Here is a 17,704-nt window from a genome sequence, read left to right as displayed (position 1 = left end):
GACTTAGGTCATCTTCCACTGCTTTCCCAGGTGCACTAGCTGTGAGCTGGATCAGAAGTGGAGCAGCCGGGACTCAAAGCAGTACCCATATGGGATGCTGGCTGCACAGGCGGCAGCTTAATCCACTATGCCACAATGCCAGCCCCTAACATTTATTATTTAAACAGCACTATCATAAATGCTGTGACAATTATTCTGATAATGCTAGAGTATGGCTGAGTTTCTCTGTCTAGAACAGCATATTTAAAGACAAATGTGTACCTTAAGCTGTGTGAGTAGCACGCTTACTCTAAGCATTCAAAATAAAGTTGAAAATCAAATCCTCAAAGAGACCTGGTGGATTGTCTCTTCCATGGGGGTTCAACTTGTGAGGTTTCCCTCATCTCCCAAGCAAACTGAGGAACAGAAAGATGTAGCTGATATAAATCAAGCAACCACTCTACAGCAAGCCCTATGCTAGGGGTTTACAAACACTATCCCAATTTTCTTCTCAAGATAACTCTTACTGAACACTATTATTATTCCTCAAGTGAGAAAATGTAAGTTTAGAGCAGTTAAATTATTAAGCCAACTGTGTTACCTTTGATATGTTACCATCCTGCTTATCAATAATGTTTCAATATCGATAAGCCTTGTGGGCTCTTGCCACGTATTCAGAGAAGAGTTCTGAATACTGGCTCAAATAGACCAGGCAGCATGGTAAGTTTTAAGGATTTTATTCAGTGAGAGAAATGTGCAGGAGAGTGAGGGCTTCATTTAGGGGAGGAAGAAAAGTCTAGAAGCTAAGTTGGGTCCATAGCAAGCAGAGAGCAGGCCAGGAGCAAGCCACGTGCAGCAGGGAGAGGGTGGCCCAAAGGCCACACTCCCCAAAGGCACAGGCAACAAGGACAACAAAAGGGGCAGGCCCACCGTGTTCCAGGCCTTTTATCCACTTCCAAAGGGGAGTGGTTACATAGTCTGATTGGCAGGTATAGGTACAGATGGGATCAGGTAGGGGCGTGAGATCCACAGGGGAGTGGTGAAGGCGTGGTCTTCCAGCTCACAAATCTAATCGAATTTATCCTATCTGCCTGCCTACATCATAAGCTCATTTTTCGTTTCCAAGGGTAGATTGGAAGAAATGCCTTTCCTTCTCCTAACAAAGTGAGCCTTCAAATAAACACTCAGAGAATACAGGTAGACCACCAGCTACCCTTCCCTCTCCCAAGATTCAGTGGGGAAAAAAAGAGAGGATCTCAGGCCCAAGGGAAGGGTCAAAATTGCAACTGCTCACCACATGGGCAGAATTGCACACATCCTGGAGGCAAAGACATTCTGAGGGCCTGTGAGTCCAAAAGAAACTGAATCCTTCTTTGTCCAGCTTGGGAAGGAAACGGGTTGGTCCCAGCTTTTGTATCAACCGGTCTCAGAGGAAGCTCAATAGTGGTGCAGCCTGGATTAATACCTGCTCACTCAGGTTATCCCAGAGAAAGGGCCACTGGGCCCTCTTTCGAGTGCTGTCCTAGCTTTTAATATTTTAACAAGAGTTTGGGCAACTGAAATGCAAGTCATTCATCAGGTTTGTTTTTGTTTTTGTTTTTTGTTTGTTTGTTTGTTTGACAGGCAGAGTGGACAGTGAGAGAGAGAGAGACAGAGAGAAAGGTCTTCCTTTTTGCCGTTGGTTCACCCTCCAATGGCCGCCACGGCAGCGCACCGCACTGATCCGAAGGCAGGAGCCAGGTGCTTCTCCTGGTCTCCCATGGGGCACAGGGCCCAAGCACTTGGGCCATCCTCCACTGCACTCCCTGGCCACAGCAGAGAGCTGGCCTGGAAGAGGGGCAACCGGGACAGAATCTGGCGCCCCGACCGGGACTAGAACCTGGTGTGCCGGCGCCGGTAGGTGGAGGATTAGCCTGTTGAGCTGCGGCGCCGGCCCATCAGTTCTTTAACAATGCATAGCTAAAAGGCAATTATAAATATAATTCTGATCAGACTGGAACACTGCGCAAAAACATTCCCAGTATGACAAAGGTTAAGATGGTGAGCACTTTTACATGTTGATGGGTCCCAGCTACCATTTCGGACTTCACTTTCTTTATTGTCACAAAAAGTATGAATTCCTTTTATGCTGCTGGGTGAAATGAATGTTGTATCTAAGTTCATAAGAATTTTAAAATACCTTTTTCCCACAGAAAAAAGAGGAGCTCTAATTGGAGAGCCATTAAGGGCTCAGGCTCGGTAGGCAGAGATCTGCTTTCAAATTCTGTCCTGCTCCAGGCTACCTGTGAGCATTTCTCGGTGTTCAGCTTGTTCACCTGTCAAAGGGGACCAACACCGTACCCATGAAGTGGTGGGCAGGATTTCTGAGGCCAGTGCCTGGTGTAGTGCAAATGTACAATGTCCATTCCTTCTGTGTTGTTATAATTGCTAACAAGTGAAAGGGTATAAACTTTTGAACTGTGTTGTGATTACTTTTTCCCTGGTAAATTCCAGTCTGTTTGGTCCCTAATGGCCAACTCCATCAGATTGTTAGTCCTTGTTAACTCCACCAAAAACTGAGAGAGATAAATGGACCCTGAGCTGCAGAAAAATTGCCTTCTGAAAACTTCTTGACTCATACAGCATGGATGTGCTGTCCTTTCTTCTGAGACAAAAAAAAATTGCACGTTGGAATTGGATTGGGGACATTATCTCGTGAGCATTAGGGAGGCTACTACTATAACAGGGCGTGAAAGGAAAGCTACCTGCTTTCACCTAGGGAGCTCCTAAAAATAACCCCCTTTCCTCCCAGCAAATAGGCAAGGGGAAGAAAGCTGCCAGTAATGGATAGCATTACAAATGCTTTCCCATGTACTCTGCTTATCTAAATTGGCACATGATGCGCGCCCACCGTCTCTCAGAAATTGTGAGAACTACTAACTCATCCATCAGGCCTCATCCAGCCTGGGAAACACCAAAAAGGATATTTCTTTTTTTCTGCTTTTCTCGGATATTTCCTTTGCTTGCTTCTCACCAAACGGAATCAGCATTTCAAGGAGCTCAATTTCCATTCTGAAAGTAAGACCTTTTAACGATGGGGATGGCAGCACTTATGGAAATTCTAACCTGTCTGCTGAAAAATAGGCAGGTGACAAAGAGTTATCCCATAGCAACCTCCCCAAAGCTTTCTGTATAAAGGAGTTTTAACTTCACATATGTATGCAAGGCATTTACACAACTACATACATACGCATAATACGTGTGTATAAATATACACTTCCTTAATACTTCATTTACACTTACAAATTTTTTTCTCTCCCACAAAACAGCCTCATTGGGTATGAGTCTCTAACTTATGTCCTGCATTGTTTGAACTTTAAATCAGCATTGCATATTCTCTTAACTAAGACTTGTCACTGAACCAGGAAAACCACATAGATACACAACTACACATTTATATGTTTATTGGAAAGGGTAAAACATAGAACGTGGTGAATAATTAGGAAAAAGTAAAATATAAATCCCATAAATATAAACAAATCCTTATAAAGCCTGACCAAGACCTTATACCATACCTCATTATTTTAGTTGCCCAAGGTTCCTCAGCCTCAGCCCCAATGACATTTTGGACCAGATAATTATTTGCTGTGCAGGAACTGTTCTGTGCATTGCAAGTGTTCAGCAGCATTCCTGGCCTCTACCCACTAAATGTCAGTAGCACTCCCCAAGTTGTGTCCAAGACATTGCAAATTCACCCCGGTTGAGATCCAATGTACAAATGTAGCCCTTGCCTACCAGTTGTAATTTTTATTTTATGCTCTTTAACAACAGTTAGTCTAGGGCCAGAGCTGTGATGCAGTGGGTTAAGCCACTACCTGCGATGCTCTCAACCATATGGGCACCAGTTCAAGTCGTGAACGCTCCACTTCCGATCCAGCTCCCTGCTAATGCACCTGAGAAAACAGCAAAAGATGGTCCAAGTAGTTGGGCCCCTGCAGCCACATGGGAGATTTGGAAGAAGCTCCTGGCTCCTGGCTTTGGTCTGGCCCAGCCCTAGCTATTGCAGCCACTTCCAGCAGATCGAAGATTCTCTCCCTCTGTCTCTCTCCCTCTCTAACTCTGACCTTCAAATAAATAATTTTTTTTTTAAGAAAAACAGCAGTCAGTCTTCAAGGGTTTCCTGTATGACCAGCACGGAGCAGGCCAGACCTCTTTCTCCATGGCTATGCTGCCTCTGAGTTCCAACCAAGTTGAGGGGCAATCCAGGAGCCTCTAGTTCCCTACTCTTGCTACTGTTTTCTAGGTCTCTCATCACATCCATTGACATTCTGATCTTTTAGAAAGCTTCTTTAGACCCACAAATCTCTAACATTGACCTCTTTTTTTGTTTTGTAGAATCTATTCTAGAATTTTTTTTTGTTTTCAAAACATTGCAAAAATAATACAGAGGTTCCTGTATACTCTTAAACAATTTTCCCTAATGCTAATGTTTTACACCTCATTATTCATTTATCCAAACTCAGAAATTAACTATGATATTATTAACTAAACTAGAGATTTTCTACAGATTTCACTATTATTTCCATGTATACCATTTTTTGTCATGGGATGTACTCTATACTACCATATTGTGTTTAAATGCATCAGTCATTTCAAGTTCCTTTTAGCTTTTAGGAAGTTCTAGTTAAATTTTAAAGTGTGGGATTGTTAACTAAAACTTCTACAGGCCAGATTGAATTTCACATTAGTTCCATTTTACCTCACAGAGTCATTTCAACTTCCACAATACATTTCAATCATAATTGAACATCCTGATGCATGATAAAGATGATTTCTCTATGCCATAGGTAAAAATAGATTTAATCTTCTTTTAGATATCTATAATTTTCCTATTGATTTCTTACTTGTTTAAAAAAACTAACATTTATTGCTTAATGATATCTACATCACCCATAAATAATAGAAGTAGCAATTCAGCATACACAAATAAGAAGTTGAATTTTGTATCAAAGTGGAAATTAAAATGCTCTACATTGGAAAACAACTCCTGTCAGTGGTTTGTAATTCTAAGTAATTAGCGCAAAGATGTTTCCTTTTTAACTGAGAGTTGGCTGTAACCTGAGTGAGAAAAAAACAGGAAAGAAGTGTTTGTTTATGTCTGGTTTTCACAAACATGTCATGATGTGTTATTGAACAGCAGCCCCATATTAATGCAACTTTCACCCAGTGACTGGAAAACCTTCCAAAACATTAATTAGCAGACATATTGATTAGGTTAGAAAACTTGCAACCATATACTCTTACTATATTAGTTTTCAGGCATCCATGAAAATCATAGGCATTACATTATCTTCAGAAGGAAACAATTACAAATATCAATGCATTTCCTGATTCACAAAGATACCGTTGGCCACTTAGACCTAAGCTCTAGAACAGAAAGGAGCAGAGGTAGGAAGAAAGTAGCATTTGCTCAGTGCTTGTTGTTTCTTTTATTACTTATTAAGACCCCATGAGGTAGCACAACATTGTCCAGACTCCTCACTGTTTCCTTGCCCTGGGTTCAGTGCCAGGAATTTCAATCTCCTTACTTTCTAGGAAATCTTATCCACTCCTATAGCTGTAAATACCAACTCCCAAACTTAAATCTTCAAACCCAGACTTCTCTGAGCTCCAGACTTTTATATTCAACTGTCTTTTCCATATCACACTTAACTGTCTCAACACGATCTTAACACGTCTCCCACCATCTCCTGTTGTGTCTCTCCCATATTTCTGTTCAGCCAGTTGCATTTGCACATTTCCAGTTATTCGGATCATAAACACTGGAATCGCTCCTCACATCTCTCTTTCCCTCACACCCCTCATGTAATCTATCAACAAATCCTGACAGTTCTTCCTCTTAAATATTTCCACAGTCCAATCACTTTTCACCTTATACTGGCATCTACCCTGGATAAAGTCATCTTCATTCAGGGCTATTATGATAACTGACCTTCATGTTTGCCCCCTCCAGTCCGTTCTCAACACAGCAGCTACTGAAATCATTTGAAATTCAAATAATAACATGTTTCGCCTTTGCTGAAAGCTCTCCATGGTTTCCTAATGCCTGTCCATGAACAAGTCCCCATATGATCTGGCTGCCTGCCACCTCTCTGACTTCATTTCTCACCACTCATAGCCTGATTCCCTCTTAATTCAATCTTTACTCTTACTTCAAGATTTGCATTCCTTCTTCTTTTCCCAGAAACCTTTTCTTTAAGGAATATAAACTTCATGCTTTTCATAAATACAACTTTAGGAATATAGTGATTCTTCCCACCATTCCCACCCTCCCATGCCTCTTCTTCCTCCTCTCCTAGTCCCATTATCTTTTTAAATAAGATCTATTATCAATTAACTTATTACACATACAATTAACTGTATACTAAGTAAGGAGTTCAATAAACTGTATGAGAAAAACTGTTCCTGAACATTCGAGACAAGGGTTGTCCAAAGTCATTACATCCTGAACTGTGAATTCCACTTCTATAGATTACCTTTTAGGTGCTCTATTAGTTATCACGTATCGGGAAGAACATAAGGTTTTACCTTTGGGGCTGACTTATTTCACTAAGTATGATGTTTCTGTTTCATCCATTTTGTTGTGAATGACAGTATTTCAATTTTTTTTAACCACTGTATTATTCCATGGTGTATATATCCCATAATTTCCTTATCCAGTCTTCAGTTGATGAACATTTTGGTTCATTATATATCCTTCCTATTGTGAATTGAGTTGAAATAAACATGGAGGTACAGATAGCTCTTCCATATGCTGAATTCATTTCTCTTGGGTAAATTCCCAGGAGTGGGATGGCTGGGTCATACAGTAGGTCTATATTCAGTTTTTTAAGGTACCTCCATTCTCTCTTCCACAGAGGCTGTATCAGTTTACATTCCCACCAACAGTGGATTAGGGTATCTTTTTCCCTACATCCTCAACTGCATTTGTTGTTTGTTGATTTCTGTATGAAAGCCATTCTAACAGAGGTGAGGTGAAACCTCATTGTGCTTTTGATTTCCACTTCCTTGATGTCTAGTGAACCTGAGTATTTTTTCATATGTATATTGGCCATTTGGATTTCCTCTTTTAAAAAAATTCCTGTTTAAGTCTTTTGCCCATTTCTTAACTGGGTTGTTTGTGTTGTTGTTGTTGAGTTTTTTGAGCTCTTTATAGATTCTGTTCATTAATCCTCGATCAGTTGCATAGTTTGCAAATAATTTCTCCCATTCTGTTGGTTGCCTCTTCACTTTGCTGAGTATTTCTTTTGCAGTGCAGCAGCTTCTAAATTTGATGTAATCCCATTTGTCAATTTGGGATTTGATTTCGCATGCCTCTGGTGTCTTTTCCAAGAAGTCTTTGCCTATGCCAATGTCTTCCAGGATTTCCCCAATGTTCACCAACATTCTGATGATATCGAGTCATTTATTTAATTCTTTAATCCATTTTGAGTAGATTTTTGTGTAAAGTATAAGGTAGGAGTCTTGCTTCATACTTCTGCATGTGGAGATCCAGTTTTCCCAGCACTATTTTTGAATAAACTGTCCTTGCTCCAGGGATTGATTTTAGCTCCTTTGTCAAAGGTAAGTTGTAGATGTTTGGATTGATTTCTGGTGTTCCTATTCTGTTCCATTGATACCTCTGTCTGTTTTTGTACCAGTACCAGGCCGTTTTGATTATAACTGTCCTGTAGTATGTCTTGAAATCTGATATTGTGATGCCTCCAGCTTTGTTTCTGTTGTATAAGATTGCTTTAGGTATTCAAGGTTTCCTATGCCCCCATATGAGTTTCAGCATCATTTTTTCTAGATCTGAGAAGAATGTCTTTAATATTTTCATTGGTATTGCATTGAGTCTGTAAATTACTTTTGGAAGAATGAACATTTTGATGATATTGATTCTTCCAATCCCTGAACATGGACGATTTCTCTTTTTTTTTTTTTTTTTTTGTATATTCTTCTATTTCTTTCTTTAAAGTTTTGTAACTCTCATTGTAGAGATCTTTGGCATCCTTGGTTAAGTTTATTCCAAGGTATTTGATTTTTTTTGTAGCTATAGTGAATGGGATTGATCTTAGAAGTTCTTTCTCAACCATGGCATTGCCTATATTTACAAAGGCTGTTGATTTTTGTGTATTGATTTTATATCCTACTACTTTGCCAAACTCTTCTATGAGTTCCAATAGTCTCTTAGTGGAGTTCTTTTGAACCCCTATATAAAGAATCATGTCATCTGCAAATAGGGATAGTTTGACTTCTTCCTTCCCAATTTGTATCCCTTTAAATCCCATAAGTGTTTTTTTTTTTTTTTTTTTTTTTTTGACAGGCAGAGTGGACAGTGAGAGAGAGAGAGAGAGAGAAAGGTCTTCCTTTTCCATTGGTTCACCCTCCAATGGCTGCCGTGGCCAGCACGCTGCGGCCGGCGCACAGCACTGATTCGATGGCAGGAGCCAGGTACTTATCCTGGTCTCCCATGGTGCAGGGCCCAAGCACTTGGGCCATCCTCCATTGCACTCCCTGGCCACAGCAGAGAGCTGGCCTGGAAGAGGGGCAACCGGGACAGAATCCAGCACCCCGACCAGGACTAGAACCTGGTGTGCTGGCGCCGCAAGGCGGAGGATTAGCCTAGTGAGCCATGGCGCCGGCCCATAAGTTTTGATATGTTGCATTGTCATCCTAATTCTTTTTCCGAAATTTTTTTTATTTCTCTTTTCTTCTGTGACACACTGTTCAGTCTCCATGTGTTTGCATATATTCTAGAGATTCTTGAATTGTTGATTTCCAGTTTCATTCCATTGTGCACAGAGAAAATGCATGGTATGATTTCGATGTTTTTTTAATTTCCTGAGACTTGCTTTATGGCTAGCATGTGGTCTATCCTAGAGAAAGATTCTATGCACTGGTGAGAAGAATTTTTATTCTGCATCTGTAGGATGGAAAGTTCTGTACATATCCATTAGATCCATTTGGCCTATAGTGTTGATTAGCTCTTATTTCCTTGCTGATTTTCTGTCTGGTTGATATGTCCATTGCTGAAAGTGGAGTATTGGAGTCCTCCATTACTATTGTATTAGAGTCTATATTTCCCTCTAGATCCATTAAGTTTTTTTTTAAATAGCCAGGTGCCCTGTAATTATGTACATATATATTTATAATAGTCACATCTTCCTGTTGATGTGATCCCTTAATTATTACATAATCTCCTTCTTTGTCTCTTTTAACAGTTTTTGTGTTAAAGCTTATTTGTCTGTTATTAGGATGGCTACACCAGCTCTTTTTGGTTTCTGTTTGCAAGGAATATCTTTTTCCACCCTTTCACTTTCAGTCTTCATGTATGTTTGTTGTTGAGATGTGTTGGTTGTAGGCAGAAAATTGATGGATTTTGGATTTTTTAGTCCATTCACCCAGTCTGTATAGTTTAACTGGAGAGTTGAGGCCATTTACATTCAAGATGACTTGATAAGTAATAATTTAGCCCTGCCATTTTTCTATAAATATTCCTATTGTTTACTTTTGATTTCCTTTGTACTTTCACTGGAAGATTTTCTGCCTTCACCTTCTTTCATAGTGATGACCAAGTTTTTGTGTGTAGCACATCCTTAAGCATCTTTTGTAAGGATGGATAAGTGATGACAAATTCTTTCAATTTCTGTTTGTTATGGAAGGCCTTTGTTTCACCTTCATTCCTAAATGAGAGATTTTCAGGGTACAATATTCTAGGTTAACATTTTGTTTCTCTAAAGGCTTAAAATATTAAATATCTCATCATTCTCTTCTATTCCATAGGGTTTCTGATGAGAAGTTAACTGTGAGTTCAATTGGAGATCCTCTAAAAGTATTCTGGTATTTCTTTCATGCACATTTTAGAATCTTTTATGTTTTATTGTGGAGAGTTTGAATACAATCTGGTGTCATGTCTGTCAGGAGTTCTGTGTGGTTCTTGTACTCAGACAACCCTTTCTTTCTCCAAATTGGGGAAGTTTTCTGCAATTATTTCACTAAAAATGCCTACTAATCCATTCTGTCTTTCCATTCTCTCAGGAACTCTAAGACCTATATGTTGGATCGTTTGATAGTATTCCATACATCTCCCAACACTGCTTTTAAGTTTTCTTATTTCTTTTTTTTTATATGACTATAAAATTTCCAGAGATTAGGGCCAGCACCATGGCTTACTTGGCTAATCCTCCGCCTGCAGTGCCAGCACTCTGGGTTCTAGTCCCGGTTGGGGTGCCAGGTACTAGTCCTGGTTGCTCCTCTTCCAGTCCAGCTCTCTGCTGTGGCCCAGAAGGGCAGCAGAGGATGGCCCAAGTGCTTAGGCCCTGCACCCGCATGGGAGACTGGGAGGAAGTACCCAGCTCCTGGCTTTGGATCGGCACAGTGCCAGCCGTAGCAGCCATTAGGGGGGTGAACCAACAGAAGGAAGACCTTTCTCTCTGTCTCTCTCCCACTGTCTATAACTCTCTCTCTGTCTCTCTCTCATTGTCTGCCTGGCAAAAAAAAAATAATAAAAAATAAAAATTTCCAGAAATTTGTCTTCTAATTCAGATATTCTTTTTTAAAAAAGATATATTTATTTATTTGAAAGGCAGAGTTACAGAGAGGCAGAGGCAAAGAAAGAGAGAGAGAGGGACAGAGAAAGAGAAGTCTTCCATCCTCTGGTTCACTCCCCTGATGGCCACAATGCCCAGAGCTGCAGCAATCCAAAGGCAGGAACCAGGAGCTTCTTCTGTGTCTCCCACAAGGGTTCAGGGGCCCAAGGACTTGGGCCACCTTCTACTGCTTTCTCAAGCCATAACAGAGAGCTGGAATGGAAGTGTAGCAGCCAAGACTCAATCCAGTGCCCATATGGGATACCAGCACTGCAGGCCACAGCTTTACCCACTATGCCTCAGCACCAGCCCCTCACTAAGTCTGCCCTTTAAGTTTTCCACTCTGTTTTTTTCTTTGTTGTACTGAATTCTTCATTTCCAATATTTTATTTTGATTTCTTTTTAAAATCGCAATTTCGTGTGAAAAATTTTTATTCATGTCATGTGTGGATTTTTTGGTTCATAAATTTGCTTCTGTTTACTTCTAAGTAATCCTATGGTCAATTTCTTTGATTTTTTTTTTTTTTTTGACAGGCAGAGTGGACAGTGAGAGAGAGAGAGAGAGAGAGAAAGGTCTTCCTTTTGCCGTTGGTTCACCCTCCAATGGCCGCTGCGGCCAGTGCGCTGTGGCCGGCACACCATGCTGATTCAATGGCAGGAGCCAGGTACTTATCCTGGTCTCCCATGGGGTGCAGGGCCCAAGCACTTGGGCCATCCTCCACTGCACTCCCTGGCCACAGCAGAGAGCTGGCCTGGAAGAGGGGCAACCGGGACAGAATCCAGCACCCCGACCGGGACTAGAACCCGGTGTGCTGGCGCCACAAGGCGGAGGATTAGCCTAGTGAGCCGCAGCACCGGCTTCTTTGAATTTCATATCTGGTATTTCATAGCCTCTTCATCTTCACATTCTAGTATTGAAGTGTTGTGTTCTTTTTGGGGCATCATGTTGTCTTCCTTATTCTTGTTTCTTAAATTGCTGCATTTATTATTAGACATGTTATCAGAGAGATCATCCCTTAAGACACTGTGTAAAATAGTGCTGCCTCTCTAGACTCTCTCTCTCTCTCTCTCTCACTTATCCTACTGCTTGTAACTCTTACCCTGCTGCTTTTATTGTGGAATATATTATTCTTCATAATTAAGTGTCTCTGTGTGTATACATATGTGCACACATTTGTTCATTTTGTGTATATATGTATACACAACCAGCCTTCCATATCTTCCAGTTCTGCATTTACAGATGCAACCAACCATTGGTGAAAAATATTCAGAAAAAGAATTGTATCTGTATTGAACATTTTCCATGTCATTATTCACTAAACAATATGGTACAACAACTATTTACATAGTACTTACATTGCATTAGATGTCAGAATAATATTAGTAACAATCTTGGCAATTCTATCCATCTACACATGATTTAAAGTTCCTGGGGATGTGTGTATATTATATTCAAATATTATGTCATTTTATATAACAGACTTGAACTTCTGCAGATTTTGGTATTATTGAGGGTTTTGGAGCCAATAAGATATCAAAAGATAAGTACCCATATACAGACATATGTATTTACATTTACACAGTCATGTCACTTACCAACAGGCAGAAATGATTTTTGGTCAATTTCATCATGTGAATATTGTAAGTATACTTTCACAAACTAAGATGATTGTGGCATTACCAGTCTTATGCAACCACCATCATAGTGTTATCAATACCACAATGTCATTATGTGGCACATGACCGTGTATGTGTGCGTATACACACATATATATTAGTGTATATGCACATACATGTACATATATTCATATATACATACACACATTTGCTTATTAACGTAGGATTGGCAAACTACGGCTCAAAGTTGTTTTTGTACAGACAAAAGCTGGGAATGTTTTCCATATTTAAAATGTCTTAAAAGAAAAAGAAGAGGAAAAATAATGACTATATAACAGAAACCACATTTGGGTTGCAAAGCCTAAACTATTTAGTACTTGTAGTTGACCCTTTACAGAAAAGGCTGGCAGCTTCTGTATTAGTGTGTTATCTCCCACTGGAAGATAAACTCCCTAAGAATAAGATATATGTTCTGCTCACTGTCTTATCCCTAGTCTGTCCAATACTGCCTGCAACAAAGTGGATGCTAAATAAATATTCTTTAATGGAAACAATGAGTTTTAGTGAGTTCTAATGTCTTGGCTGGGATTACACAGGAAGTTGACAGATGAATCAGGATTAACACCCAGGTACACCTGATTCCACAGTTGCAGCCTGAGGTCCCACAGCTGCTTGCTCTTTCATTAAAAAAAAAAAAAAAAGTATTCATTTATTTAAAAGACAGAGTCACCAAGAGGCTAAAAGGAGAGAGAGTGTAGGAGAGAGAGAGAGAGAGAGAGCAATATCTTCCATCCACTGGTTTACTCCCCAGATGGCTACAATGACTAATGCTGCACCAAGCCCAAGCCAGGAGTCTAGAACTTCACCCAGGTCTCCCATGTGGGTGCAGAGGTCCAAGTATCTAGATCATCTTCTGTTGCCTTCCAAGATGCATTAACAGAGAGCTGGATTGGAAGTGCCACATCTAAGACTTGAAATAGTGTTCATATGGGATGCTGGTGCTGCAGGCAGTAGCTTAACCTGCTGTGCCACAAGCTGTTTTCTAGCAAAGGTTCCACATCGTAGACAATCTCTACCATGTGTATCACATAACGAACGCTCTAGGTCAGGGGATGAAAGGGGAAAAATACAGAGTGTGTTTCAGGAAACCTTTAAGGATTATACCACAATAAACTTATATCTGATACTGACAATATTCCATGTGGTTTCATATACATCATCTCATCTCAGCTTCATAAAGGGTCTCTGTAAAGCCAGGCAGATTACTACTACTCTCATTATAAACATTGTAAAGCAGTTTTAGGGAGTTTAAGGGAATTCACTCTCCCAAGAAGTGAGCGGTAGAGACAAAACAGAATCTAGACCTGTCACTTTTAGAACAGAGCTTTTTACTTTACCAAACTGGACCAACACATATCCCCACAACTCTATTGATGGGTGAATGTTCTACCAAGGATGTGGAAAGAATTTTAGTGGAAAAACAGTCACACTTCAGCAACTTCTAAGAAACTAGGAGCACTACATTGCGCTTGGCATTCTGTGATAAACAAGAAAAGCCTCCTCAGCTATGAATGGCCAACTACCATTTTAAATTTAAAATTGAAGCAATGAGTAGGAAAATGGTCCGGTAGGCCACATCTAGGGCTCTCATTGGTGTGACATGTGACAACAGCATAGGATTTTCAGCTGTCAGGCCTGTGACCATCTTCACGAAGGAAGTCAAGAAAACTGACAAGTATCTTGGTTGACATGAATATCCACAGCTGTCATCTCCTATGCCAGCTGCTGTATCTAATCAGCCATCCTCTGAGGCAGCTGGCTTTGGAGCTTAGTGTATTTGGCTGAGGAACTACATGTGTTTCATGGCTGCCAAGGGCCAGCCTTAGTAACTGTACAATTGCCAGTAGCTGTATATTTTTTTACAACGTAGCAGTCACAATGCTGCCCCCTGCAGTTCATTTGAATTAGACACGTAGCAACATGTATGCTGGTCAAGATCCAAGCTCAGAAAGTTTGTTAACAGTGCAGTATTTCAAATGTCTGGTTATTTTGGAGTTTTTTCTCCCTATAACTTTCTTATACTTTATCAGGCCAGGTGTGCTTATTTTTTCCAAGAAAATGTAATCTTTATACAGCAATAGCTGAGTCTACTGTTTTTGCCCATTTCCACATTGCTGTACCCCATTCACTATAATATGGCACAAGTCTTAGAAAGCTGTAAATTAAAACACATTTTCAATGTTAAGACATGCAATGTTTCTAAGCATTAGTTATGATTATTAAATAAAGCTTAATAATTATAACATTTTCTCAAAATAAGTTACATGGAGACTTGAATAAGAAAAAAATGGTGAAGTAGACAAATAAAATAATTATGAACGTACCATTCCTTTTGGCTCAGCTGTAACTCTCTTTACAAAAGAAATTGTTCTATTTCATTTGGAAGTAACATTAGCAATTGTAATGAAGAAAATGGGGCAAATATCAAATACTTTCCCTAAAAAGTCCCTTTGTTCAAAAAGAAAAGAAACCTTGAGTTAAAAGTTGTTCATGTGGCTGGCCAGACCAGGGCACGGCAAGGTAAGCCACCACTTGTGACACCAGCATCCCCTATCAGACTGCCTGTTCCACTCCCAGCTGATCCACTTCCAATACAATTTCCGCTAATATGCCTGGAAAGGCAGCAGAAGATGGCCCAGGTGTTTGCATCCCTGCCACCCACATAAGCAGACCCAGATGGAATTCCCAGCTCCTGTCTTCAGGTTGGCCAGGCCCTAGCTATTGCAGTGATTTGGGGAGCAAAGCAGCAGATGGAAGATTCTCTCTCTCTCTTTCTCTCCCTCCCTACCTACCTCTTTCTCTCCCTTCGTCCTTCCCTCTCCTCTTCCTTCTCCCTCTTTGCCTTTTGAATACATAAACAATTCTTTTAATTTAGACATGCTCAAAGTCAGGTGTAAGTTAACTTCTGCATAATGATTATGGTGCTTGGAGTGATGCTAAGAATCCAAAGTATCTGCCTATTTTCATGCCATATTCCAAATACAGTTTACATGTGGGGAAGATATATTTGAGAACCCTGCAACTGCATTGTGTTAAGCCACAAAACATACATCTTTTTATTGTCAGGCTTGAGAAAGAAATTCAAGATCTTGAAAAAGCTGAACTACAAATCTCAACTAATGAAGAGGCAATTTTAAAGAAACTAAAATCAATTGAGAGGACAACAGAAGACATAATAAGGGTGAGTTAAAATTAATTTTAAGGGCCGGCGCTGCGGCTCACTTGGCTAATCCTCCACCTGCGACGCCGGCACCCTGGGTTCTAGTCCCAGTTGGGGCGCCGGATTCTGTCCCGGTTGCTCCTCTTCCAGTCCAGCTCTCTGCTGTGGCCTGGGAGGGCAGTGGAGGATGGCCCAAGTGCTTGAGCCCTGCACCCACATGGGAGACCAGGAGGAAGTACCTGGCTCCTGGCTTCGGAACAGCACAGCACAGCGACCGTAGCAGCCATCTGGGGGGTGAACCAACGGAAAAAGGAAGACTTTTCTCTGTCTCTCTCTCTCTCTCTCACTGTCTAACTCTGCCTGTCCAAAACAAAAAATTAATTTTAAGTTAACTAACTTTAAAACTATGATTCTCTCCCAAAATGAATCCACAAATACTGTTTTATTCTTCAAACCATATTCACACTTAGATGTTCTTTTTGTAAACTATTAATCATGAAACTTTTTTTCTTATAGTCTGTGAAAGTGGAAAAGGAAGAAACATCAGGAGGTATGTTTTTGAGCTAACTATTTTCTAAGATATTTTGTGATATGCCTGCTGAATTTTTTTCATTATTGTAAACATATGTGTTTTGTATTCATATTAATTATACAGAGTCAATTGAGTATATCTACGCTAATATTCCGGATCTTCCAAAATCCTACATACCTTCCAAGCTGAGGAAAGAAAGAAATGAAGGAATAGAAGATGATGAACAAAATAGAAAAGGTAAAGGGAAAATCTCTGTTCAATGCATATCCTCAATTTCAGGTTTTACAATGTCAGATATGCATAACTCGCAACAACAGTTTATGCTTCCAGATTAAGCAGTGGTGGTTTTACAGTTCCATGAGGTATGCGAGTCATTTGCATAGGTGGGGATAATAAGGTTCCAGAACTGATTCCAAGCATCTGATTCCCTAGCAAACCAAGGAGGAACAAAGAAGGTAAAAGCCTGAAGGATATAAGAAGCTTGAAAGCTAAGATTCGCTGGTCAAAATCAGTTCTTGTGACATAGTCCATCCAGCACTCTTTTGGGTTGCTAAGGAGAATATTATACTTGGTAAGGTTAGACATGATTGATCCCCCTAGGGGAATGACTTTCATGAAACTCACACTGCAAAGTCCCTGGAAAACTGCATGTTTGTACCAATGCAAAGAAAAAAAATAATCTTTCAATTGTAAAGTAGAAGGAGGAGCTGCATCTCCAGGTAGCAGTCATTCTTTCATGCAACAGATATTTGATGAATATCTACTACTGACACATAGCAGGTATTCACTAAATGCATCACATGAGAATGTGAAATTCAGAATAAAGCAGGGTAGAAGGTCTAGGAAGAATGTGGGTGATGGCCGTTGCATTTTAGTTGAGTAGTCAGGAAAGGCCAAAAACTACTAGTCTATTGAGAAACTGCAACATGCAAGGTTAGTTCTAAAAGGATTGTAGGAAACAACAAAAGCAGACAAAGTCACACTATAATTTCACCCAGATTCCTATTAGTTTTGCCTTGTTCATTAAAATTTTAGCCTTGGAGCTCTTGCCTGAGCCATGAATCAGGTCTCAGCTTCCCCAATATCGACTAGTCTCTTCCAGTCTAGCTGTTTCAGTACAGACAACATTGTTCTATTTTTAGTCCTTTCTCTACTTGACAAGAAATGAAACATAAGGCAACAAAAAACACCCAAGTCTTAACTTCTCCCTCCCTCTTCCATGTTAGTCCTACACTTAAATAACTTCCCTGTTGTGAAAACTTGGAACATTCCTTTATAATTTCAAAAGACTTCTGGCCTGTGCAACAAGTTTTTAGTGTAATAACATACACTGTGCAAGACATTTTATCTACTGCAATGCATACTGCAATATAGTCTTCCTAAACTGAGATCCATCCCTCCCATTGAGCCAAGCAAAAATGTGTAAATGTCTTGTGAATTTATTAATTATAAAGATTTGTTTTGGCTCCCTAGTGAAAATTCCTATTATTTGAAACCATCAGCTTCTCTTGTCCAATCTGCTTATCTTCTTCAATCCTTCTAATTTTTTCAACAGTTTCATCCACCTTTCCATAAAAATCAATGTTGTTATTGTATCAGTCATGATATAATTAATGAGTAAAATTGAGGATTTTTGAAAAGAGACATCTTACATAAATCAAAGAGTATATTCAGCATAAAAATGAATACCATGATATATGAAATACATGAAACTTGTATAACTTAAATAAAAGTTTTTAAAAAATG

The 17,704-nt window shown here is 39.9% G+C and overlaps 1 protein-coding gene across 3 annotated transcripts in view; it reads left to right on the top strand.

Annotated features, from left to right (window-relative positions):
- PALMD (palmdelphin) overlaps nucleotides 1–17,704 on the top strand; it is a 70,223-nt gene that overhangs the window by 46,927 nt on the left and 5,592 nt on the right. For all 3 annotated transcript variants that reach the window (XM_070077994.1, XM_008264830.4, XM_070077995.1), the window contains 3 exons: nucleotides 15,333–15,447; nucleotides 15,943–15,976; nucleotides 16,082–16,195. In XM_070077994.1, coding sequence (XP_069934095.1) covers nucleotides 15,333–15,447; nucleotides 15,943–15,976; nucleotides 16,082–16,195 — 263 coding nt within the window. The remainder of the gene's footprint in view (nucleotides 1–15,332; nucleotides 15,448–15,942; nucleotides 15,977–16,081; nucleotides 16,196–17,704) is intronic.

This window comes from Oryctolagus cuniculus, chromosome 7, assembly GCF_964237555.1.
Source record: "Oryctolagus cuniculus chromosome 7, mOryCun1.1, whole genome shotgun sequence".
Classification (NCBI taxonomy): Eukaryota; Metazoa; Chordata; class Mammalia; order Lagomorpha; family Leporidae; genus Oryctolagus; species Oryctolagus cuniculus.
This window is presented reverse-complemented; position numbering and strand designations above follow the sequence as displayed.